Genomic DNA, 26,880 nt, shown 5'->3' with positions numbered 1-26,880 from the left:
GTGATTCACCAGCTTTCTGAGAGTGCCAGAGCCTGGTTTGTGGCTTTGCATCCAGCCTGTACTAGTTTTGTTTGACGAGTCAGGCTTATCCTTCAAATAAAAGAGGAATCTAAACCTCCAGGAATATCTCTGACATGCATGAGTGGGAGGGGTATCCAAACAGAAATCATAATTCTTCAAATGACTTCTCTAATAGCCTCCAAATGGGTTAACAGCCTGAATCAAACTTCTAGCTCCAAAACATAGGCCTCAGCCATTTGGGTGGAAAACCACAGTCACTTATCCTCTTTAGTTTATCTGCAGCAAGAGACCCATATCACATGTTGTTAATCTGTTGTACCTTTTCTCCAGTGACAGACGGGCCAGAGCAGGTAAGGTGTATAGAATCTGGCCCAAAGTCAGCTGGGGCAGGCTGGGTGTGGCCTGGGATCTTTCCCCAACCCCCTAAATGAGTGGCCAAGTAAAATAGCAGCAGTTTAGGGAGAACAAGCAGTAACTGGCTGATCTATCAAACACTGTTATCTAACTGTATGATAGACTGAGACTAGATCTAAGCAGCCTGAAAAGATGTATACAAATCTCTGCACACCATCAATGCTGAATTTTGTGCAGCTCTGCTCTACTTCCATTGCACTTACATACACTAGGTACCTGCTTTCATGGCACTGTTTCACTGCATCTCTAAAAGAGCTGTGTGTCAGGAGTCTCCTGAGTTTGTCCATTTGATCTCTCATTATGTTGCACTCTCCCTCACATCCTGCTGCCTGCAGCATCTTGACTTTGTACCATTCCTTAAAGCAAAACCTCTTGCAAGGCATCCAAGGTGTCTCAGCAGGCAGCCCCCTTTGTACTGATCATTACAGCAAACCAGACCCAGCGTTTTCTAAGCAGGGCTGTTAGCTCATTTCTGGCAATCCCTTAGAATACGTGCTCCAGGGCCCCAGTTATCGGGGCCCCTTGCAAATTCTTCTAGAAAAGAGAAATCACAGGGCTACAGCCACAACCCATCCGCTGGTGTAATACAGACTTCCCTCCCCATCCCTGCCAGGCTCAGTTGACGCATGGTGGTTTCCGAGCAGCACTATAAAACCTTATAAGTCAAACTCTAGTGTATCCCTTAATATTTGTTCCTAGCATGTAAGTGGTGCCTCATGCTGGTCCTCTCTATGACCTCAATATCCAATTCCTGTTCCCCTTCATTGCTTCACTTGTAGGAATAATACCTTCTGTGATGAAGATAATACCCTGCAGCAGCTCCTCAGAACATGATAGTCCTAGTCTTGCCCACCAGCTGCCCCTCGTTCTGCAAATAGCGATGCCTTGTATAACCCCCAGGTTCAGCTAATACAAAAGCCCAAACAGCAGAGGTTTTAGAAAATCTCTGACTAAATCCTGTTAATTCCTCACAGCTTGCACTAAAGGGTTAATGCCTTTAGCCATATTCCTCTCCAAGGTCTGAAACACCCGCACACAGCTTTCTCAGTCGCAGGTGCATATACAAACAGATAGCCCTCCTTCACACACAAATGGTCAAATATACACAAAACCACACAATGTTCTGTGTCTCATAGACTAACACATATCTCACATATTGTTCAGTTAATATAAGGCTGCATATGTAACATTATAATGTAAAAGACAGGAGGGGGGTACAATCTTCTCAGAACAGGACTGCAAACTGTGATTGGGGATTTATTACTTGTGTCCATTGACCACGAGTGTTGATTCCTGATTCAATGGCATGACACCATCTTGTTGTCTTTTCCATAATGCTGGGCCCTGTGTTTTTGTTGAAACATCTCTCTCAAGCCTCCTAATCTGGAGGAAATCTCTCTCTCACATTTCTTTGTTTGTTAGGCACAGAAGTAGGAGGTGTATCTCTGTTTCATCTCGCATCAGACAATACAGCTGGTAAAAGCCTGGGTTTTTTTGGTTAGCTGGCCATTTTGATTTTTTTTATTTCAGTTTGCATCCAAGGGAAACCAAATTATTACTTTTTTGATTGTTAGTGAATCAAAAAAAAAAGTAAAAAAAAAAAATCTTCTGAAACAAACCATTTTGATTTGGTATATTTCATCTCCTATAGGTTAACCTCCCTGGCTAGACTACATGTCCCAGGTAGTCACAGGACTCTTGTGATGCATCATATATTTCAGTCAGGCAGACACAGTGCACTGCTGTATGGGGTATGTAGTTGTATAAGGTGCCTAGACTGTAGGAGAGAATAGGTGCTGGAACTACAACTCCTATGAGGCAGTGAGTTATAAGGACATAAAGGATTATTTTGTATTTAATTCAGAAGGACACTCATTTTCCATCACAATCATTCCAATGGAAAATTCCTGACTGACTTTTATGTGCTGTTTTGGAGGCATTTTTGCAGCTGTGGGGTTTCTGCTCTGTGTTGTGTGACAATCATCTCAGTCACATACACAGCTCCATCATAGGGTGACAAGATGTCCCTAATTTACAGGGACAGTCCCAATATTTGGGACCCTTTCTAATATAGGTGCCTATTATCCCTCTCTCCCATGCTCATTTTTCACACTTGCTATCTGGTCAGAATCCAATCCGTAGAGAGCTCTCACACACCTCCCATATACGACTCACAAAACCCCCTGCATGTCTCACAAAACCCCATGCATTTATTTCACACATTCCTCTCCCTCCTGCATGTCCACAGGGAACTGCACCCATTTTACAGTCACAGACAAAAATAGGTTGAGCTCACACAGACCTGGCTCTGGCAGGCATATTTTTTCTCTCTCTTTCCTCCCCGACTGGCAGGGTAGAGACTTTGAGCCACTGAGGATCAATTTCAAGCTAGGAGTGGGCTGGGCACATTTACACTTTCCTGTGGGCCTGGGTAGAATATCCTGGCTGTAAATTTATTGACTCTCCCTCAAGACACTCTGGAGCAGTAAATTCCATTTTCATGGTACCTGCTAATTAGGCAGGTATTTAACTCTGATGCTGCTTTTTAACGACTCTCTGCTATTGTTTGAAGTTCTCCATTATTTGTAACAAAACCCCCATGTCACATTTTTGCCTCATTATTCCCAACAAATAGTGCTTTTCCTGCCCCCGCTCCCTCCCTTCCTCCCCTTCCCATTCCCCAGCACCACCTCTCAGATTAGGGCTCCCAAAGTTTCAAAGCCCAGCTGTTATCATTTTGTTGATGGAGCGCTTTTGAGAAACTTCTGTTGTGGGCTCTGGCACAGCAGGGGCTGCTGAATAAAATATCAGCCCTTCAAAAGGGAATTAAGGCAGAGAACAAAAGCATCAGGGAAGAGATGAGAGGCCAGTCCTTCTCCCACCCAGCAGTCTGAAAGAGGGACCCCCTTCAGTGTAACTGAGCCAGCGACCTACAAACACAAGAGACAGCTGCTGTGACCAGTTACTCAGATGATATTTGCCTTTGGCAGGCAGGGAAGCACAGGGGATGGACTGTTTGTATTATTTCAATCCTATCAGCCCTCTGAATGCAAATATTAACTGCTTCTAACTATGAGCCTACTGCCCTGCCTTCTTATGCTTTTCCAGGCTTCCACAGAGAGTTGGGCAGAAAATTACAGCTTGCCCTAGGAAGACATTCCAGATTTTGAAAAATGTTCCCGGCCAAAATCAGCAGAGTCAAAATCGCAAAACTGTTTGTGCAGACACACCAGAAAACAACTGTGGTTTGGGTCAATCAAAAATTAAAAATGAACATTTGTAAATTATTTTACTAAAAATAGCTCACATTTCAAAATAAAGGCATTGTGAACCAGAAATCTGATCCCTCCTTCCCCCACCCCAAAAAAGTGTCAAAATAGGACATTTCAACAATTAAAAACCTTTTTTCCCTCTCTAAAATTGCTTGAGAGTAGAAATTCATCAAAACCCCATCCTGTCTCTCAATACACTTTTGGTTTCTACAATGTGTCTGTTTTCAGTGAAAAAACAGGTCACTGAACAATTCCTGACCATCCCCAATGCTTATTTTTGCTTCCGTGGGGTAGACTGAGGAATTCCATACAAGCCTTATCATTTCAAATGGAAAAGGAAGTATTAGCTCATCCGGTCTAGTAGCCCATGACCATTACAGGATTGTTTCCCATTGGATTCATTTGCCAATCAGCTTGGTAAAAGACCCAGATACAGGGGCTCCAACTGCCTGCTAGGTGTCGATTTCATTGTTAAGCTTAAAGTTTCTTCTGCATGGTAAGTATGCATGTGCTAGACTAGTCTTCAGCTGTGTGAGCTTGCGTTTGCCAAACCAAATCTCATCTGGCAGTTTTCTGTCCATGTTTCTAATCGCTCTCAGCCCCTTTGGGTTATTTATCTGTTCTCTATTGCAGCTCCTCCCTGTTTCATGTCATATGCCTGTTTCAGTAATACAGCTCCCCATGCTTTCAGACACCCTTTCCATCTCTCCTTTCACAGAGCCAATAAAGAGGCACTAGACTGAGAAAATACCAGTTCAAAGAGCTGTAGCTCCCTCCCTTCCAGCTGGTGGGAAGGGGGTACTACTGCCTGGAGAGCTCATCTCCCCGGCTGGAAAGAATGAGGCAGGTTTTAATACTGTCTATTACAAACGTAGAGCCTAGATCCTAGATTTACTGGACCCCAACATGAGGGGTCGTGATCTATGGCTTGATGTCAGGTTGGTGGTCAGTTTCTAGTGGAGTGCCCCAAGGATCAGTTCTAGGACTGGTTTTGTTCAACATCTTTATTAATGACCTGGATGAGGGGATGGATTTGCGCCCTCAGTAAGTTTGCAGATGGCACTAAGCTAGGGAGAGAGATAGATACACTGGAGGGCAGGTATAGGATCCAGAGTGACCTAGACAGATTATAGGATTGGGCCAAAAGAAATCTGTTCAACAAGGACAAGTGCAGAGTCCTGCACTTGGGACGGAAGAATCCCAAGCATTGTTACAGGCTGAGGACCAACTGGCTAAGTAGCAGTTCTGCAGAAAAGGACCTGGGGATTACAATGGATGAGAAGCTGGATATAAGTCAACAGTGTGCCCTTGTAGCCAAGAAGCCTAATGGCATATTAGGGTGCATTAGGAGGAATGTTGCCAGTAGATTGTTCCCCTTTATTCAGCACTGGTGAGGCCACATCTGGAGTATTGTGTCCCGTTCTGGGTCCCCCACTATAGAAAAGTTGTGGATGCATTGGAGAGGATCTAGTGGAGGGCAACCAAAATGATTAGAAAGCTGGAACACATGACCTATGGGGAGACATTGAAGGATTTGAGTTTGTTTAGTCTGTGGAAGAGAAGAGTGAGGGGGGATTTGATAGCAGCCTTCAACTTCCTGAAGGGAGTTTCCAAAGAGGATGGAGAGAGGCTGTTCTCAGTAGTGAGGGATGGCAGAACAGGGAGCAATGGTCTCAAGTTACAGTAGTGGATGTCCTATTTCATTAGGAAAATGGTGAAGTACTGGAATGGGTTACCTAAGGAGGTGGTGGAATCTCCATCCCTAGAAGTTTTTAAGTCTCAGCTTGACAAAGCCCTGGCTGGGATGATTTAGCTGGGATTGGTCCTGCCTTGGGCAGAGGGCTGGACTTGATGACCTCCTGAGGTCTCTTCCAGCAATATGATTCTATGAGGATTTTATAATGCTACAGCCCCTCCCAAGAGGTATAACTTGTGCTTCCTCCTCCTCCTCTCCCTGGTGCTTGCTGTCATCAATATTTGAAGCAGAGTCTGTTTTCTGCACACAGGGCAGGTCCTATGTTTTTTTTCTTCATGCTTGGTGGCACTACTCAAAGTTACTTTTCACCATGCCACAGAGAGGGGGCTGTCCCTTGAGACATCAATGACACTGCAAGCAGCATGAACTCCAGTACATAGGGGGATGAAGGCAAATCAAACAAAATCCCAGTAAAGGAATGGCACACCAAAACTAACAGTACAATAGAGGGAGGAACTTTACTGGGAAAAGGGAAAATTGGCTCTGGGGAAGGAAGGAGTTAAGGTTTTGTAATAAATATTGACATAAAAACCAATTCCCCATCTCCCCATATTCACAAACTCCTCCAAACCCCAGCTCCCTCCCTGGCACCTTCCTAACACGGATGGCCTGCTGATGCTGTGCACCCAAGGCCAGCGTGTTGCATCACCGCAGTAGCAGCCAGATTTAACAAAACATCTTTTTCTGCCCCCCGCAGGATCCTCTCCTGACTTCAACTATGCTCATTGTTTTTCTGATCAATAAGCTTGCTAGGGTCTTACCTGGCTCTTAATACCCGATGCCAGAGATGCCCGATTTGTGAAGCAGAGCTCTGAGCAGTACAAGAACTCCCACAAGGATACTTTGGCAGGGATTCCCCACGTGCTCTCACAGCTGCAGCCTGACTGATCATCTTTTAGAGGTCATTACTGACCAGGTTATGCAAACTGACGCACCAAGTGCCTTTTTTCCAAACATCTTACTAGGGCTACTCCCAACCTAATGTAGTGGAGATTTCAGGAATTGCGTAACAAAGCAGCCAGATGGTCTGTGGAACATTGAATGCCATTCTGGCAAGCACCTCAAGGGCCTCAGGCAGGTAAGTGAGCAAATAGTGTGGCTTAGAAGCATGAAAACTAGGTACCTTATGCTGCAGTCCACTGTGTGACAATCTCAGCATGACTGTGTGGCTGCTAGCCGGAGGCCGGCGTGAATGGTTTTAGACTATTTGGTGGCCTGCTCCTCCTCCCATTCCCCTAACAATGCTGGCTAATGCTCAAAGCAGGCAGGCTGGTTTCACCCACTGCATGGAAAGGGAGCATGGCCTGGGCGAGGTAGCTGAAGCTGTGGTGTCTCCAGGAGTCATCATTTCTCACACCAGGCTTATATTTTAGTCAGTCTACATCCGAACTAACACTTGTGAAACAGCTGTGTACTTGTTAATGAGCTAACTCAGCAGAAAGACCTGCCCCTTTTTCCTCCAATGGCAGGGAGCTTTATTGGGCCATGGTAGCAGGCTGTCAGAGACTGAACAGTGGGGTGACCACCCATCCTGTTTTTAACAGGAGAGTCCCTTCTTTTAGCCCTGGAAGGCAGCCACCTTTTTTTTAAAAAAATGGACAAATTGTCTTCTATAAAGCACAGCAGGGACTGGCTGTTTAAACAGAGCCTGCATGCTGAGCAATCTATGTGCTGTCCCTGGCATGCACTGTGGCCAGCAGCCACTGGGAAAAAGCTGAGGGGGGCAGGTTTCACACTGCTGCCAGTTTGCCAGCAACAGTGCCCTTTTACACAGATGGCCCACAGCTCCCTTGGGGCAGCAGGAAAGGGCTCCCCCCCCACACACACATACACACACATTTGCCCCTTCCCCTACATGTCCCCCAGACCCTCACCTTGTCTCCTGCACACACACCCAGCCTTCTGCCCTCCCCCACACCTGAAACTTTCCTACACAGCCCCAGCCCTCCCCCACATACCCAGTGTCCCCTGCCTTGACTCCTACAGCTCCCCCTCACCCAACCAACCCTCACTATAGGGGACAAAGTCAAAGCAGGCACTTCTAAAGAGCAGTAACCACTGAAGCGTAAGTACAGGCAGTCCCCGAGTTACACGGATCCAACTTATGTCGGATCCGCAGTTACGAACGGGGCCGTTCCTCTCCCTGGTCTCCAGCAGACCAGGGAGAGGAAGCAAAGCGGCGGAACACGTGGGCAGCGGACAGGGCTGTCCGCTGCCCACGCACTCTGCGGCTTGGCTCTGCTTTGCCCCCCCCCGTCCCCCTGGTCCCCCCTGCAGACCAGGGGGATGGGGGGGGGCAAAGCAGAGCCAAGCCGCGGAGCGCCCGGCCAGCTGACAGCCCACACGCGTCTGGGCTGTCAGCTGATCGCACGCTCCGCGGCTTGGCTCTGCTTTGCTCTGCTTTGCCCCCCCCACCGTCCCCCTGGTCTGCAGACCAGGGGGACGGGGAGCAAAGCAGAGCAAAGCCACGGAGCCCGAGGGCAGCAGGACAGCCACGGCGCGTCTGGGCTGTCCCGCTGCCCCCGTGCTCCGTGGCTTTGCTCCGGACACCTGTGGTACAGCAGCTGGGGCGCTGCCAGTTGGTCCCGTAGCGCCGCTCTGGGTGCTACTGGACCAACCGGGCAGTACCCCAGCTGCTCTGCCCCAGGCGTCCTGATTCAGCCACTGCTGGTCAGATTCAGCAGCGGCTGAATCAGGACGCCTGGGGCAGAGCAGCTTGGGTGCTGCTGGGTTGGTCCAGTAGCGCCGAGGAGCGGCGGCGCTACTGGACCAACCCAGCAGCACCCCAGCTGCTCTGCCCCAGGCGTCCCCAAGTCAGCCGCTGCTGAAACTGACCAGTGGCTGACTACAGGAAGCCCCTGCCCCAGGCTTCCTGGAATCAGCTGCTGATCAGTTTCAGCAGCGGCTGACTTGGGGATGCCTGGGGTTCTTAAGTTGAATCCGTATGTAAGTCGGAACTGGCGTCCAGATTCAGCCGCTGTTGAAACTGATGAGTTTCAGCAGCGGCTGAATCTGGACGCCAGTTCCGACTTACATACAGATTCAACTTAAGAACAAACCTACAGTCCCTATCTTGTACGTAACCCGGGGACTGCCTGTATATTTTTTTGCCTATTTTAGTTATAATGCAGTATATCTTTGTGTGCTCAGCTAATGTTATTTTGAAAGTTTGTTGAACTTGTTTACATCTGAGCAATTTTACCAGTTGCCCTGTATTTGGAGATAGAGTCTCCCTACTGAGAGGAAACAAAACTTACTACCAGTACTGCATTGAACACCACTGCCCCCTCTCCTAGGCTGGCCAGTTGCCAAGAGGCCCTCTTAAGTAACTGAGCTTATAGCTCCCAAAGTAATAACTACTGTTACTAGAACCCCTTTCATTAATGGGTGTGGGCTACTGCATGAGCAGAATGCTCTGTTCTTTACTGAGGAGTAGAACAGTGGTCAGGTGTCCTGAAGGCTGGGATTCAGGTCCCTACACCCTTTCCCTCTGAAAATGAACCCCAAGGGCTAGTGTTTCAAATAGACTAGTCTTGTGTGAAGATCCTAACAGTAGCAGGGTAAAGTTCATTCCTCAATAGCATTAGTCTAAGGACTAATCTTAGGGTCATTGCCATTAGCTACAACTCAAGCCAGCCAAGGGTAAAATGAATCTCTGCCTGAGCAGCTGCAGGTAGCATCTCATTTTGGTGAGATGGGTTTCTCTCTGGTCATTACTATAACTTATTCTTTCCCAATCAGGTCTTAAAGCTCCAGGGAGACAAGTTCTTCACTTTATTTGAGAAAGTTAGCAGCAACACCATCAACAGGTCATAGGAGGGGTATTAAAATAGCCATTATGATAAACAGGATAATGGGGTGTGTGTTCACCCTGCAGATTATTCTCAGCCCTTTGCATGAATAGAGCCGCTATTTCTTGTGGCCCAGGCATCCCCAGGCAATGGAATGCAGCAGGCAGTGGGCATAGCCAGTCCTGGAAGATTGACCAGACTGCTGGAGGGAGGATGAATGGTTTTACAGTACTTCCTGTGCAGGTGACAGACAACAGCTGACTTAGGTTAAGTCTACACTGTCACTTTACAGGTCTGTAACTTTCTTGCTCACAGCTGTGGAAACCCCAGTCCACCCCCCTACATGCCACTATGAACTGGGCTACAAGATGGACCCATGCTTCTAGCATTGTTGCTACTCCCTTTGTGAAGATGGAGTATCTAGTGAGCAATCCCAATGCTCATTGAGTGTCCACACTTACCTGTAAAGCATACTCTCAAGCACTTTAAATATATACGTGTAGAAAGAACCTCTGACTTTGTAAGCCCAAATGACTCTGCATCCTCTCTTGAGTCAGCAGACAGGGCTTTTGGACCTTAAGCCCTGCCCTTACTCTTGCATTAGTAATCACAAGAATGATCAGTGATCTTTACACCTCAACATACTTCATCTTACCTAAAGATTGATGCTGAGAGCTCAAAGGTGGTAACTTTCTGCTGGCAAGACACTGTTCATTGCCTTGTTGGGAAAGGTCAAGGCAGATCTTTATTTAGTCAGTGGTTTGCTGAGGCCCATTCATCTGCACCCTGACCCTGAGAGGTAAAGGCTGAACTCAAAATGCAGCTGAGAGCTGCAACTGGACACTAACTCCCACATCTCCTCCCACCCATGTAGTTACTACTAGAGAATGTATGTTCCCCTTTCTCCATGCAGGCCCATCACTGCAACAAACAAGAAGCAACGTGGAAATTCCAGGCCCATCTCATCATGGTGTATCAATTGGCCTTTCCTGCAGCAGTGCGTGGGTAGTAGTTAACAGCTGTTGGTCCTTTCCATTAAGGACCAGAACACTCACCATTTACTGATCTAAAGCCATGGGCTGTGTGTCTAGACTGGCCAGTTTTTCCCAGAAAAGCAGCTGATTTTCTGGAAAAGCTTGCCAGGTGTCTACACTGGCTGCTTCAATTTCTGCAAAAGCACTGACCATCTCATGTAAGACGGTCAGTGTTCTTGTGGAAATACTATGCTGCTCCCATTCAGGCAAAAGTTTTGCCCAAAAGGGCCAGTGTAGACAGCTCAGATTTGTTTTCTGCAAATGGCGATGGGGGGCTTTTTTTGTGGAAAGCGCATCTAGCAGAAAAGCGTCCATGCCAATCAAGAAAAAGTGCTTCGGCGGAAAAGCTTCTGTGCTAATCTAGATGCTCTGTTCCAAAAATGCTTTTAAACAGAACTTTTCCGTTAAAAGCATTTCCAGAAAATCGTGCCAGTATAGACACAGCCATGGTGTCCAGCCTGCATGTGGCTTTTTGGCCAGATGAGTGTGGTTAATTGCCTTAGATTTAATTTACATTTTCAGAATAACAAATGAGCCACATTATCAGTAGACACTAAGGTATCTACTGATTCACAACTGGTTGGACACCATGGAATTCTCAAGTTCTCTTGCAGTGACTTAGTTGAGGGCAGATGTGTTCAACTGACATGGGAAAATGAGACGCTTTAGTCTTTAAGAACCCTCTAGTCCCTACACACTTGTTGTAGGTAAGATTCATCTGAAATGGTCACACCTTGGATAATTCCATTCTGATTGGCATGGATGTTTTTTGTTCTCTAGCCCTGCAGAGGTTTGAAAGCCCTCTGAGTAGTGTGGGTTTACATAGGCAGGTATTAAGGTTAGGGAACGCTGATATGCTGCACCCTAAACACACCCATTAAAAGAGTTGGGCACTAGTCCAGAGTCTGCAGTTCATTAGAAAGAGACCAGCACTTTTACTGGAAAGTAATGGTGTTTTATAGCAGAGAGAGGCAGGGTCCTTCCTCCCCCCCACCCAAAAAAAAAGAGCTAGAGCCAAGTTGCAATTCTTTCAGCTTTATTTAGGTGTTCTATTCTTTTGCTTACGAGTCGGTCTCTGCCAATACTTAACTCCCACACAGACTAGAGCCAGAACAGCAGCTCCAAATGCTACCACCACCACTCGTTCCCATTCCTGGGACAGAAGACCTCTGCTCTGCTGGGAGCCTGTAGGAAGGAGGAGGGATGGTCAAGCACTAGTTCAGGCCAAGCTGCTCTGTGAACATTGTGCAGCAGAATCTGCTACCAAAAAAGGCTTATCCACAACCACCTCTAAGTGGTGACTGTTCCTGTTCTATTTTCATTGTTGGAATTGCCTGCATACAGTGTTGCTGATAGTTAGATCCATACCCCAAGGCACTAGAATCAGCAAAGTGGAAGAGGCATTAAAGCTAGGCAATTAAGACAGAAGGGCACTAGCTTCACATGGTAGAGGGTCAGGTTGCAACAAAACAGTGGCCAATGTGCAGAGTTTTGACATGGTCCCAGTTGCTCGGCCTGCCCAAGGGGGGGGGGGGGGGGGGGGTGAGCTTATGGACACCCTTAGGTTTCAGGGCAGTCTCCTTCCCTCTGGCACAAAGGAGGGGCTTCAACTATTGCTCTGGAGGAGCCTCATATAGGGAGAAGTCTCTAGCAACAGGTTTCTAAAACTTCTCCACCTTGCATCCAAAGTCTTATTTCCCTAGCTGTGTGACTGCCTATGGACTTTAGCAGAAAGGTTTTGCACCTCAGTCCAGTGGTGGAATTTACATTTTTCCCTGGAGACATGAGGATTTGTCATTGGCAAAGTGAGACTTTTCTTCTACCCTCTAGAGAAAGCTAACCAATTCTAAACAATGGAATCCAGGTCCTGGTTTCCCCTACAACACTTGTCTTCCAAGTGGATATTGTGCAAGTTCCTTTCAATTAAAGGACTGCAGTATGCATAGGAGTTCCAGTAATTGTCCCCAAAGGGAGGGAGTATCACCCTTTTAGCATCACAGCTCAATATCCTCCAGTCATACCAAAGGTCATGCCACAATTCTAGGGCAGTAGAGCAGTCAAACCATTGAAGCAGCTGGGACTATTGCCAGAACCTCCATTCATTACCTTTCTGCTCCAGGGTCTGATCTGCTTCGGTATTTTGGAAGTCTACAGGTCCTTCTGTGGTCACCAGGCTCCTTAGAGCATTTTCTGAAGCCTGCTTCTCAGATGTTCTTCTTGCTGTTTAGAAACAAGGAGGTATTAGCATCAGAAAGCTGCCACTCTTGGAGAACGAGGCCCCGTACACCCCTACCCTAAGACTCAGGCCCTTCCTCTCTCTCATCCTTTGAATGATCATGCCAGCCATGCCCTAAATATAGGAAGGCCTTCCCCAAGTGAGAGTCAGCCTCAAAACCCATCACTGCAACAAAGACTTGCAGGCTCATTGCCAGATAGCTCTTGTGTAGTGGTTTAGTACCTCCAGGGCAGGGACATAGAGCAGAGCCAAATTATGTTGTCACTAAGGGTACGTCTACACAGCAGCAGGATTCTGAAATACTGCAAGCGTCTGCACAGTTAGTCTGTCATTTTGAAACCATTTTAGCATTTTGGATGCCTTATTTCAGCATTTGTAACTTCACTCTGAGGACCACCTCTTCTGAAATAGCTATTTCGCAATAGCAGTAGTGTGGATGCTCCACTCCTATTTTGAAATAGCTCCTCCCCAGACCATTTAAAGGAATTACTCCTGGGGCTCTAAATTGAGATAGCATGTCCCCATTAGGGGAGTCTGCTTTGGACTAATTTCCAGGCTTCCCTGTAGTGCAGATGCACTATTTCTCCTGGAATAGCTTATTCTGAAATAATCATGCCATTTAGATATAGCCTTAGTGAGGTTCCAGATTTAGCCTTAACCCCTTCCTGAAGCCCTTTAGATGGCAATAAATTGCTCATATTTCAGTCATTCCCTAGTGCCTATAGATAGCTTGTTTGGTAGAATGGGGAGTTTTGCCATCTCTCCATAGACCCAGTGCATCAGACTCAATGGGGAAGTCAGTGGCACCAACATGGCTATTTAAAAAAAAAAGCCATTTTCCTGCCCAAAGTAAAACTTTGAGTGCTAAGGCCACTAGAGCTTTTGAAACCATCCTGATACAGTTACAAGGATTCATGCCTCCTTGGTCCCCTTCTGAAGCTAAGCATAAGCTCTTACCTCTCGTCATGGGGCAGCGAGCAAGGCATGGTTCCACTGCAGATGGGACACAGGCTGAAGCACTGCAATGGAAGTAGACCTGGAAGGCAAGAGATAGTGGGAGGCTGAAGAGCGCTTCTTAACTTGCAGATCTTCTCTAAGTTACTAGAGTGCAGAGCATCACTTCAAGTTCACAGCCCTGTCCCCCCTCCCCAAGATGCAGAACCTACCGAAGCAGTGGGAAAATAAAGACTGCACTAGCTATTTAACATTGAAGGGGGTTGAACAGCAAGGCTTCTGGATCTAGATAATTGTTCTGTGGGTGGTGTAAAGGAGACGGCTGTTAAACAAGCCAGGACAGTCTGGGACTCCTTGGTAGAAGCCACCACTACTTGGAATTTCTGCTCAGAGCTTAGTAGGCCTTGCAGTGCTGCGTTAGGGAACTACTAGGAGCAGTCAGCCATAATCCTACAGGGTTATCACAGGCAAGTATGGATTAAACCTGATTCTATCAGGTCCTTCATGCTGGAATAGGGCTTCCCAAGCATGGCCAACTGGCCTTTGTCGATTAGGACACTGGGTACTGACATATGGCTTACCGGTCCACTGAGTGCCTGCTGAGAGGCAGAGTCCACAAAGGTAAAGGTGCTGATGAGGAAGCGCTGGTAGTGATATGGCAGCTGTGGCCCTGAAGCTGCTCCCCGAGGGATGAGCTGGGTTTGATAGTTGTCACCAGTGAATGGACACCTGAGAAAGGCAAGCTACAGTGAGGCAGGAGCCCATGAGTACTGTTCCACAGCTCTGCATTCCTTGAGCCCACCACTTACCCCTCCACCAAGATGGGCCACTGTGGCTGCTGCCGAGGATTAGTGCTTGGGGTAGCCCAGCACTGGTGCAGAACCAAAGCCAGTCTTGGGTCTGTTCTTTGCAGGATCCGGACCTCCACGTAGACTGGGTCCTGCAGAAGTTTCACCACGGGATAGTCACTGCTGATGTAGTATCGACTATAGCGTTGGTCTGCAAGGAGAGTTACAGTCAGTTGTGAGTGAGACAGTAACACCACAATGGAAAGTTCTGCATCATGGTGGTGCATGAAGGGACATCATGGCTCTACAAATATTCAGGATATTGGGGACTTTATCCATACAATTGCCATTTCAAATCAGTACCCCTATCTAATTCAGAATCTTGTCTGATAGACAGTACCAGATGCGTCAAGTGCAAGAAACTCAGTGATTAAGAGCTATGGAATGTTTCTTCATAAGGGCAAACACTTCAGTGAACTGAAGGAGTGGGCATTTTACAGCCAAGAAAGGAAACCCTCTATTGAAAGTCCTCCTATGAACTGCAAGCACTGGCATCAGTCCAGCATAACCCCTACCCACCCTAGTTCTCTGGATCTTCATTCTCCCCTCCCCCCCGAGATAAGATGATTCCAGACCAGCTTCTCCCCAAGTAGTGATGTTGATGCTTAAAGGTTCCAAGGCATAAGAAAGTAGCCGCTCTTGGTAGGAGTCACTACTGGTCTCCTGCACAAACTTTTGGAGGTGGAGGGAAGCGGATTGCTAGAGAGTACCCAGGTGTGGCAGGCCCTGGGGGATGGGTTGCCTCTAAGGTAACTGCAACACCTACCTGTGGCAATCCTCATCTCCAGAGTCAGAGGGCCATGCTGAGTGGCTGGAAGAGGTGGTGGCAAGGTGAAGACTTGCACATTGAGTGGGATGAAGTCCCCAGTGGAGTAGCTGCAGCTGACAAGGAGCCTAGTGTGCACAGGGAGTCACATTAGTATGCTCTACTCCCTTCCACGGTCAACAAGTCCCATTCAACAGCAGCATGCAGCTCCCTGCCCCATGAGGGAGTAGCCACTGACCAGACTCACACTGGAGTATGGCTAGTTATACGCATTATGAAAAATTCACAAGACAATTCAGAAGTCTCAAAGGTGGGGTGGGCAGGGAGAAGGAGAGAATTACAGCTATGGGTGAGGGCAAATGCATCAGGAAGAGATGGGAGAGTTAGGACTTGCAACCCTCACCACCAGCCACAGTCTGAGTCATCCTGTCAGATGAGGCAGGCTATTTTCAGTCATGCCCAATCCATCTGCTGTGCGCTGCACTAAGGTATTGGTGCTGTTCCTCCCATCCATGCCCAGGCTCCCCCCACCCCAATCTGACTTAGAGGCCAAGTCTATACACAAAGATGGGATACAACTCAAGGCATGAATTTAGACTGGTCCAGTTCTGTTGATATCCTGCCCCTTAAGCACTTACTCCTATGGAAGAGGCGAGAATCTAGAGCATCCTTTCCATCTAGGCCTTACCAGAGCTTGACAAGTCTCTTAACAAGTCTCATTACCTGAAGGTGCTGTCCCGGGTGACAGACCCAATGCTCCAGCTTCTGACATCCCTGTCTGCCACCAGCTGGTTCTCATAAACACCCTGGTCTCCAACTCCCTGTACAGGAGACACCAGCATTAAGCACTGCTGAAACTTCAAAGTGGCATGGTCCCCCATGTGTGAAGAATATGGAATTCACAGTTTCCAGCTCTGCCTTTTAGTCCTCTTGCTTCAAGCAAGAGGGTTGACAAGTTAGTGATGAGCGCACCCAAGTCAGAGTTAAAAGGTGAGTTGCTCCTCTTTCAAAAAGTATGGAGAGCAGAGACTCCCTTGTGTTCCTAGGACAGTGGCTACTTCCCATTCACCCATAGACTCTTCCCAGGTGTTTGAAGAAATTGTAGGACTATTAGAGTAGACAAGCAGCAAAGCTAAGAAACTGGTTTATCCCACTCCAATCCTGGCTGGCAGCAGCAGACGCCAGTACACAGCAGAAGAATTCATTGTAGTCAGGGGAAAAATCTTTCCTGCTGCCCTCATCTTACCTGGAAAGTGGTTCCACAAGCTGAGAGTGGAAATCTGTATAGGACAAAGGTGTTGCTCTTGGCCACAGGGGCACAGCTGCTGCCAAGTCCACTGACTAGGTGCATAGAGTCTAGTATCAGTGGTGGCAAAGTCACATCTCTAGAGACTGCAATGGAGAACTGGCCATCAGATGTGCACTGTGCAGTCACTGAAAGTAAAAGCAGAAGGGCTTGGTTAGACATTACAATGCAAGTGCTGCCGTCTTGTCCCTCCACAAGCCTCTTCCTACTGATTTGCTCCTTGTAGTACCAAGTGGAGCCAGCCTTAGCTGTCCTAAACCAGATGGGGCTCCAAAAATGTAGAGGAAAGACTTGCTCTTGAAATATTGATCCCATTCCCTCAGTCACAGAAGGATGCAGGCTGGCCTACAAACCATGGCCCTTCCATGGTAGGTGTTTGATATGGAGCACAATGGTCCCCATTAGCTCTAGAGGGCAGGGATTTTTATGCAGTTGGACAGTCTCACCTCATGGCCCTAAGTGGCAACTAAGACCTTTTGAAGATACAAATAAATCAAGGCAAGTTAGTTTGGGGGGAGGGAGATGTTAAAAGTCAGCTTGCTAGTCAGATGCAATATCTACAGGCATGTCTAGTGGTATAGCTTTGAGTGGCAGGGAACTGTTTTGCAGATGGACCCCTCATGCCCAGAAGAGTCGCCAAGGCCAGCTCTAATGCTATCACTTCCAAACCTTCTCCAGGTTTCATTGGTTGTGCCATCGATTTCTGCCTTCTTCCCAGAGGGGAAAATGGAGCCAGCCAGGAATTTAGGTAAGTTGCACTAGCTTTAGGATCTGACATTAAGTGGGCCTGACCACAGGTGTGTAAGTAGTTTAAGGCAGCAAGCCACTAAAGAACACCTGCTGGGAGATAGTTCTGGAGGATCTGTCTCAATAGCCTAATTTTTGGAAGTTCGCCACCACCACCAATGAAAAAAAAATTAAAGTATGCTAATCTTCTGAGCTTAGGTATAGAGAAAGGGCAGTCTCGTGACCTCTGGTGTTTGTGCAAGAGGCCTAACATTTCCAGCCAGAATCTGTTTTTCTGCAACATGGACTATTGTTCTCTACAGACGTTTTGACAGTCACATTGGTTCAAGTTCATATTGGTTGCTCTTAATGTTTTGATATTGCAATGCTGAAGTGCAGAGCACCAGCTATTCAGGAGCTTAGGAAACACCAGTTCACCAAGCCAAGTCTGTTGGCTCTCCTAGACAGGGAAGGGGGTCGAGCTAGGCACCCAAGAACACAATCCACTGAAGTGACCATACCAGGAGTGCCTAAGCTAACCCATGGGAGTATGGATTTATTAAGTCCTTCCCATTTCTCAAGAGATGGGCACTTAAATCTAGGCTGCAGGAAGTCTGGACTCTTATTTATCTGCATCTTCAACAGAAGGCAGAGGTGGACCTCAGACTAATGGTTGAGCAATGGGAAAGCACTTAGTGGTGGGAAACTCCTTGCAGAGGTGGAGGGGACTTGCATAGGGAAGGCCAGTGGAACCTGGCTCTCAACCCAGGTGACTGCTCTTTACGAGCAGGGTTAAGAGGTTTAAGGTGGGCAGCACCAGCATAATTTCATCCTCCAGCAATGCTGGATCTAATTGACATTCAAGGGCACCTAACAGATCAAGCCCATGGGCAAATTTGGTGCACAAACAAGGGTGGAGAGGCGGGAAAGACAGACAGACATCTGGCTACTGCTGACAGACTGGTCCCTAGACACCTAGAGTGATGCAGCAGTGAGCCTGTTCAGAGGCATGGAAATCATTGTCTAGGGAATGTTAAAGTCAGGCACCATGTGACTTTAGGTGTCTACAGGACTCTGTGGAAGATGTAGACAGAGGGGGACTTTGGTGCCTATGTAGCTCCACCCTTGTTTTGGGTGGAAAATAGTAGACCAGGCCATTAAGTATCCCATTTTAGCATATGGGACAGTTCTATGTGGGAAGTCAATACCCTCTGCCAATTTAACTGCAATCACAAGGTGGGGGAAGACTAACTTTCCACATAACTTGTAAACTGCCAGGCTGGAGGAAGTTGCTAAGAGGGTTCAAGGACTAATCTTGGAATCAGTCTTAAGATTTCAATAGTAGACTGGGCCTCAAACGAGTGTGCACTAATAAATTGCAGTTGACCTGATGTTGTGAGGTCCTGCCCACATGGAGAAGCAGAATATCCTGCAAGATGGACAAGTTCAGGAACTGGTTGTATAGAAATGGGATGGATTTAGTAATGCAAAGTCATGCACTTAGTGAACAAGTTTGCACTACAAGATGGGGACTTCAGCTGGAAGCAGAAGGGAAACGACATGCTTTGGTCAGTCACAGAACATGTGAACCACCAGTGCAGTGTGGCAATTAAAGCTCATGCAATCTTGGTGAGGTATTTCTAGGAGGAGGAGATAATGCCATTATGCAAGGCACTGGTGAGACTTCATCTGGAATACTGTGTGCAATTCTGGTCTCATTTCCAAAAGATTAATTCAGATTGGAACAGGTGCAGAGAACGGTTTCTAGGAATGAAGAGCCTATCTTGAGAGGAGACAACTTTCTTTCCTTCCTTGTTTAGCTGATCAAAACAAAGAGGGAAAAACTGATTGCTCTAAATCAGTGTCTTAAGCTATGCTTAATGGAGGCCCAGGGCTCCGTGAAACATCTCCAGGGTCTCCGCAAGGTTGACAAACTGGAAACATTGATAGGTACAACACATACGTTCAGTGGACTGCTGGGGCTCTACCTAAATTTATGCACATAAAGGGCTCTGGAGCCCAAAAAGTTTGAGACCTGCTGCTCTAAATAGATCAGCAGGATAAATAGTAGGACAAGAGACATACAAGGCTAGTGTTGGCCAGTTAATATCCAAGCCTAAATGGTTTGGCAAAATGAAGTTAGTTTCTAAGCCTCTTGAAAGGAAAGTTCTGGGACAGCCTTTCAAGGGGGCTAGAGGGAGGTGACCAGTTTAACTGGCTTCAAGACATTGCTTCAAAAGTTTGAGGGGATGTTACAGTTGGACTGCCTGCAACAGTATAAGGTCTACCTGCAATTGCTACTAACAGATTTCTCCAACAGATAGACGGCTTCAAGTTAGATAATTATTTCTTCTTTCCAGGTGTCCCATCTAGTGGGTAGCCTGCATGCTCAGAGTAACCATATGACCAGGAAGACCCCCTTACCTCCCCAGCAGTTTGCTAGAGACCCAGGGGTTTTCAGGCTTCTGCAGCATCAGGCAGAGATTATTTCAAACAGCAAGTGACACTAAGTGGTGAATTGTCAGAGGAAGCCTTTAAATCAAGACTTAATTTACCCACCCATTCAGGTAATAGACCCACAACTGCTGGCTGGGTAAGGCTGTAGATCAGATGGTGATAGTCCTTTCTGACCTATGAAGGGTGAGATGATGCTAGCCAGATTCCAGTGGAACAGCCTGGAGATGGCTCTGAAGCCATGAAGGTCATCCCTGACTGCATTGTACACCTGGCTGTGATGCGCTGATTCTACTTGGCCACTCTGAGACCTGACATTTTTCAATTCCAACCCACCTGTGTTGCCATAGTAACAAGGAGCAACTGGGTCACCAAGGTTGTAGCAGCAGCCTTTCCCTTCACATTCTTCCTGAGAGACAGGTGGCGGGGCACAAGGCAGCCTGTCTGGGCGCAGGACAGCTGTGCACATGCTGTTACCTGGAGCATCTAGAGCTGGAGAGATGAGGAGAGCTAGTTCCAGCTAAACCAATCCCCATCCACTTGGTGTCACATGGCAGGTGCCACATGTCCTCCCCTGCCCCCATTCAAGGTAATTGTAGCATACAGCATAGCAAATGCTGGCATCTGGCCTCCCATGTATTCTAGGCCTGTGAGGCACCACAGCTATCCAAGTCTAAAGAACATCCTACACCATGTGACATGGTAACCTGCCACACAAAGGCACCTAGCAAGAACAACTAGCATGATCTCAGGCTGGGCTGCTGGAACCTAGAATTGTACCTGGCAAGTCAATTGGGCATCTCAGTTCTTCGTCATGCAAGACAGTCTTTCCAGTAGCATCTACTCCTTCAATCCTGATAGTCATCAGGAAATAGCCATCCTGCAGGAAGAGGGGGGTGCAAGCCACACCAAGGTATTAGAACATTTCCACCTTCCACAATAGGAAGGGGCCAGTGTCCCACCCTCATGGTGAGCTGACTACCACTGCCTTAAATGGGTGTCAAAGCACATGGTCAACCTCATTCAATGCAAACCTTTCTGTGGACTACCACCCATGACAATAGGTACAGGAGCAGGCTGGGGTTGAGATGTCTGGGTGGGAGGAGTGTGTTTGAGGGGAACTGGGGTACAAGAAGGATGGGAGTGCTTACCTGACTGCATCCCTGCTGCTCCCAGGCCCCAACCCCTACTGCTCCTATTGGCTGGAATGCCAGCCAATGGAAACTGCAGGAAAAGCCTCTAAGCAAGCAGTTTCCCGCTCTGCCATTCCCTCAGCCATGGGGAGGGGGGGGGGAAGAGGCGCGAGGTGAACAGCAGCACAGAGTTGTTTCATGCTCCCACAAGCCAGATTAGGCCTGTGAGCCTTGGACCTCCCCCCAACCATCTGCAAGATAGACTATGGACCACACTTTGAGAACCACTAATTAAAGGCATATGGTTTGTTACCTGACCATACCAAGGCCCATTCTCAGCAGAATGGCTTTGAGACCCTGGATGCACAGAACCCTGGAATGCATTTAGCAATCCAGAAGCACATCCCATTTCTCAGTTACATGCCTACAAGGTGGAGCTTGTGAAATCTGCATCTTAATGCTGCCTCAATTGGCATGAGGCCCTCAGCAGAGGCTAAACAATTAGTTTGATAATCTGAACCAGGGTTTCCCCAACCTATGGGTCAGGACCCAAATATGGGGCACCATTACATTTCAAAAGGGTCACCAAGTGTCTCCCCAGGTGGCTCTGCCCCCCCCCCCCCCCCATTTTTCAATTGCCTTGGGTCACCAATTCTTCCTGAATTGTCAGAATGGGTCCCCATCTGGAAAAGGTTGGCAACTGCTGGTCTAAATGTTTCATCTAGAGATGGACCTCAAGTCAGCATTCAAATCCAGAGCCTTGACTGTTTCCAGCTGTTGGTTAGTTGTAAATGAGAAGTCAGTATTGGTCTTTCTACACTTCCCCCACCAGCAACCAAATACGGGAGCACGCAAACTTCCAGCTCAGCTACATGTTGGAACATAGCTGCTCCATGTGTAGTTTGGAGCCTTCTTGCCAAGTTACTTAGCATCTGCGCGAGTAGCTGTGAACTAGTTTACATGTTGGATCCAGGCTCACCAGACTTCTGTCACTGCGACTCCACAATGGAGTCCACCTAATTTTCTAGAGATGGGAAAAAACAGTGTTTGAAAAACCCTCTTAATTTAGAGCTGCTCCTTCACTTGGACTTCAGGGGCAAACCCAGTCTCATTTACACTGTGGCATTTAAGTCACAAGTGATTCTTCATGTTAGCCCACATGTATAACAAGTCAGAAACAGGCCATTCTGTTTGTATTTGAGTAGTTCATTAATAGGCAGCACACAACTTGTGGGGGGAGGGGGGGGTGTAAAGTTTATTAAAAATATGCTTACTTCTACAAGCATATGAAATTCTAGTACATCACACTTGTTTGCTCACTAACTGCATTAGTCTCCAGAAAGTGGAGAGGGCACCATGAGTGGGAGAAGGAAACGTGCTAGGCTTTTGAGAAGCTTCCATGTGATGATCTAGCAGTCAGTGAAACAAAATGCTCCCTCCTTCAGTTGGGAATGTTTGCCCTTTGGTTATGTTTGCCCTTTGGTTTTAAGCCGCCACTTGGGATTGTTGAATTGATTACAGCCACATCCTTCCCACACCCCAAAAAACATGGCTCCTGATGCCAGAAAAAGGGATCTCTAGGCAACTGTCATGCATCCATTTGCTATTCCTTGCAGTTAGGTGACCCTACCTTCTTGATGAAAAAGCACCCAGTGTAAGGAGCAGTGACAGTCAAGGACCCATCCTCTTTCTGATGAACCAGGACACCGCATGTAGAGTTGGGCAGAGGATGAGGCCATCCTGCCGAATCTAGGAAGTAAGGCTAGAGTCAGCGGACAATAGAGAAGCCTATGAGTCAATCCTATCCCTGCAGCTGATCTATGTAAAAGGATGGATTTATACATCTGCATTAGACCCAATTGTTGAAGGCTATGGGAGGGAGAAGGTATGCTGCTCCAGTAAGTAGTCCTTCCAGGAGAGCACATGTGATACTCAAGCTAAGTAAAGAAAGGGTTCCATGCCCTTCTGCATTCCAGGCAATGTCAGCTCATAAGCTAGAGTTCTAATAGAAGAATACCAGATGCCACCCACTTAGAGCAACCAGGGAACCTATGGAAAGAATTAGGGCTTAGTGATGAAGTACAGAACAGGAATCTGGAGCATCCATGCCAACATGGATACCACACCCCTCTAAACTGTTACCTTATCCAAGTTACTTAGCATCAGAGCTGCTTCCACATGCTGCTAGTGCCCTCCAAAATAGGGTAGTATCTCTCAGGTTTGTGGAAGCAGCTGGCATAGAAGCACTGCAAGAGTGCGACATGGAGGGAGCTTTATGTATGATCTTTCAGGCACAAGCGCCTCAGCAGTATTCAGTCACCAGGACACACTTGTGAGGTGGGGATGGAGAACAATCCCTCAGAGGCAACAGAAATAGGCTGCAATACTCCATACACACTCGTGTGATTTTTCACTTCAAAGAGACTTACACCCACAATACACAGGAGTTGCAAGGAAATCAGGGCAGCCAGTGTAAGTTGCTAGCTACCCTTCTGACTTCCTAGGCCAGAATCTCAGCTGGCATGTCAGCTCACTTTGCTTAGCAGAATTAAGCCAGTTTACATCAGCTGAGGAGCTGACCTGCTTTTCTACCAGCTGAATGAAGAGAAAAAACCTACAAACTTTACACAGGGCAGACTTTTTGAGGACCCAATGGACTAAAAAGGGGGGAGGAGAGAACAGGGCTCCCTCAATTTTACACTTGATCACCCAACTTTATCTTCTAGCTAGGCAAGAGACAGTCTCATTCTAGGTAATTCACTTACCCAAAGCACTCAGTAGGGAAATCAGCTCAGTTCGGTTCGCAGGAAAGGTGAACTGCAAGTTTGTCCAACCACAATTTAGTTGACTATGGTCCCCTAATACGGCTGCATCTTTAAAAACACTAGGAATCCCCCAGGCTAAAGAAAGGGAGTAACAAAGTAGCCAAATTAGACTACACCAAGGACTAGCTGGCTGCTTTATTATTCCCATCCTGTTCACCAGCCAGCAGCTCCTAAAATACCCTGCTTGCTGAGGAGCTGTCTTATACCCTCACCTGGGCTGCAATTGGGCAGACCAAAGTTGTGTGTCTGATTCCAGGTGAGACTGCTAAACCCCACTAGGGAGGGCAGCCCGCAATCAATTCACACCTCTCCCATTTAAATTCTGCCGGCACCTGCTCTGCATTTAGCCCTTTTTATTTGTTCTGAAATGACTTTTTGAAATCCAGCCATATTTGCTAAGGAAAAACAAGCAGCTTTCAAAATGGAAATGGAGGAGGCAGTGTTTGAAAAACCCTATCCAGCATTTTAACTCAGTGAGCCTCATAGTAAATGAGATGCCCGACAAACTGGATGAATGCAAGGGGAAGGGGAAGGCTTGAATAACACAAAAGGCAAGGATTTCAGCAGCACTGAGCAATATAACATGCTACTGGGCAAATAATGCAAATGGTTTCTATCTTAGATGTGCATATATTCTGCTTTTTTATATTGCACTGTACACAGTATGTTTCGTACTCATCTCACAAAAAAGATCTATTGCAATATATATACATGTGCACCAGGGGAAGGAGAAGCATTTGCTGTGGCAACCCGGTACCCTGTTGCGTGACTACACATCCACATAGATGAACTCTTGCATCTGCTCAATGCCTCCTTGACTTCACAGGCATAGGGGTGTGATGTGGTTGCAGGATTGTGATTTTGGAGCCATCAATCTAACTTAGAGCCCAGATGTGAAATCCCCAAAAGACAGAGAAAAAATGTGTGTGTTGGTGGGGAGGAGAAGGCTAGAGCTATAAACCCACATTTGAACAGGAAATTACATAACCAAAAAAAAGTTAGCTGAAACATGCACATGCACATGCACATGCACATGCACATGCACACACAAAAGGGCTTGAACCAAAACACGTGATCTTTGGGAAACTTCAGCTCCAACACCAATTTCTGTGGCTCAGGGCCAGATTTATATTTCAAAGGAAAAAAATACATGAATAAATAAATCAAAGCGTACAACAAAGAATGTGCAACCAGAAATGTGGAAAGAAGCTCATAATTGATGCAGTGGCAGTCTGGTCCAGAGAGTCTAGTTAGGTATAACGGGATGAAATTAAACCAAGGAACACTTAAGACAAATATCAGGTAAATTTCCTGCCACTGAACTCTTTGAGACAGTCTCCCAAAGTTGGTGATGAGGACACCAAGGCATCATTCATATTGTCAAGAACTACTGCACACCAAATTGCTGTTTCTGCTCCATACCAGCACCCCTCTCCCGCTTACACCCTGTGTAGTTTACAGAAGCTCCCAAGATGCTCAAGCTATGCCAGCTAATGAAGGTCCACACAAGACTTTTCATTAACGGATTGAGTTTTGAAACCCACATATAAGGTGGGGAAGTAGAATATTCTCCTTCTTTTACCAGTAAGAAAATTGAGGTGCGGAATGAAGAAGTGATTTTCATACAGTGAGTCTGTACCAAACCCTGGATTAGAATCCAAATCCTTTGCCTCCTGGTGTCCTCGGTTTCCCCTCTCCCTACAGAGAGCTGGCCTCTGATAGCAGTCCGGACTGCAGACATGCTTCTCCAGCCTGGTACCATGGGCCTGACTGGCAGAAACTCCTTTCCTGCCCTTGAGGCAGGCGAGTGTCAAGTGGCCAGATGCTTAGTGCATGCTCAATCCCCTTAGTGCAGTGCATTTCAGTGGTGCGTTCCATCCACTCCAGGGCCAGGACTTCATGCCCTTACAGCTCTCCACAGGCCAGGCTAGCCTTCTGCCCAGGCAAGATTCCCAGGCGGCTCTTTCCGTTCACTTTAAGACCCCTTTATGGTGCCAGATCAGTTTAAAGGGGCCTGAGAGTAGCTAAGAATCAGGCCTCCTATGTAAATCATTTCTATCTGTGTGTTGTGAATGTAAACCCCTGCCACTCTCACGGTATAGGACACAAGCAACGGAGAACCAAGCCACAAGAGACTGGCATGCTGTTTCATGCAGTGGCCATATGTTTTTGCAGCAGAGATGGAGTAGGAGCCAGGTAGCAATGCTGAAACGCATTTGACGATATGTTTTGTCGGTGGTACAAGCCACGACTCAGAATGAGAAACCTGGGCAGGGATGGGGTGGGGGGAGGCGGAAACACAACTTGTTTGTGCTCTCCAAGTCCCAGGCAGGCCCCCGGAATGAAAGCGGAGCTGTTTTGAGGCAAGCTAGGTGCACCGCGGCACCTTAGAGCAAGCAGATCACATATGCCGCAGATGACTCCAAAGAGCCTTCAGACAGGAAGCAAGGTGGGGCCGGGGGGAAGCAGGCTAAGGAGGCATTTTCTGATTTTTGTAAAGAACAGCTTGTCTTTGCTCTCCACTGTGAGGGAGAGCAGCACATGCCCTGTGTCTCTTGGATCATGTAAAATTCATCAGCCTCCTCCTCTCTTCCATCTGTGGATGTGTGCAGACTCCAGCAGCAAATCCTGCTGAATGCTCCCTCAGTAGCATATCTACAGGAGAGGGAAACAGAGGGACCGAGGAACAGCTTTGACTTCAAGGACTGCCTGCGTGTGAGACACCCAGCAGCAGCTTCGGTATTTATACACTCTGGCTACATCTACACTGGCATGATTTTCCGGAAATGCTTTTAACGGAAAAGTTTTTCGTTAAAAGCATTTTCGGAAAAGCACGTCTTGATTGGCAGGACGCTTTTCCGCAAAAACACTTTTTGCAGAAAAGCGTCCGTGGACAATCTAGACACGCTTTTCTGCAAAAAAGCCCCGATTGCCATTTTCGCGATCGGGGCTTTTTTGCGGAAAACAAATCTCTGCTGTCTACACTGGCCCTTTTGCGCAAAAGGTTTTTGGAAAAGGACTTTTGCCCAAACGGGAGCAGCATAGTATTTCCGCAAAAGCACTGACAATCTTACATGAGATCGTCAGTGCTTTTGCGGAAATTCAAGTGGTCAATGTAGACAGCTGGCAAGTTTTTCCAGAAAAGCGGCTGGTTTTCCAGAAAAACTGGCCAGTCTAGACACAGCCTCTGAGCCTCACCCTCCTCAGCCTTGAACCATTTTATCTCAGCGCAAATGAGTTGTTAAAACCCGGCTGCTGCTGCTCTGACTGGGCACCCAGTGAGTCACACCCATTTTGCACAAGTGTGAGTGAGTTCATAAGGTACAAGACAGTGGGGAATCAAG

At 47.3% G+C, this 26,880-nt stretch overlaps 1 protein-coding gene across 1 annotated transcript; it reads right to left on the bottom strand.

Annotated features, from left to right (window-relative positions):
- Positions 1 to 11,307: 11,307 nt before the first annotated feature.
- On the bottom strand, positions 11,308 to 23,708 carry LOC102460479 (zona pellucida sperm-binding protein 4-like). Its single transcript, XM_075919816.1, has 12 exons — positions 23,477 to 23,708; positions 22,342 to 22,460; positions 20,359 to 20,458; positions 19,915 to 20,070; positions 16,339 to 16,526; positions 15,816 to 15,913; positions 15,093 to 15,220; positions 14,288 to 14,477; positions 14,060 to 14,207; positions 13,482 to 13,560; positions 12,395 to 12,508; positions 11,308 to 11,473 (listed from the first exon to the last, which is right to left on the bottom strand). Exons 1-12 carry the CDS (start codon positions 23,682 to 23,684, stop codon positions 11,325 to 11,327), a joined length of 1,677 nt encoding a protein of 558 aa, XP_075775931.1. The 5' UTR covers positions 23,685 to 23,708; the 3' UTR covers positions 11,308 to 11,324.
- Positions 23,709 to 26,880: the final 3,172 nt, after the last annotated feature.

This window comes from Pelodiscus sinensis, chromosome 1 (genome assembly GCF_049634645.1).
Source record: "Pelodiscus sinensis isolate JC-2024 chromosome 1, ASM4963464v1, whole genome shotgun sequence".
NCBI lineage: Eukaryota > Metazoa > Chordata > Testudines > Trionychidae > Pelodiscus > Pelodiscus sinensis.
This window is presented reverse-complemented; position numbering and strand designations above follow the sequence as displayed.

Bases quoted from the DNA above. Each gene is read 5' to 3' on its own strand.
- LOC102460479 (XM_075919816.1), bottom strand. From the start codon at position 23,684: ATGGGAATAATAAAGCAGCCAGCTAGTCCTTGGTGTAGTCTAATTTGG. The intron at 13,561-14,059 runs GTAAGCCATATG...CTTGCCTTCCAG, and splicing joins AGCAGGCACTCAGTGGACCG to GTCTACTTCCATTGCAGTGC. The intron at 11,474-12,394 runs GTAATGAATGGA...TCCTTCCTACAG, and splicing joins TCAGACCCTGGAGCAGAAAG to GCTCCCAGCAGAGCAGAGGT.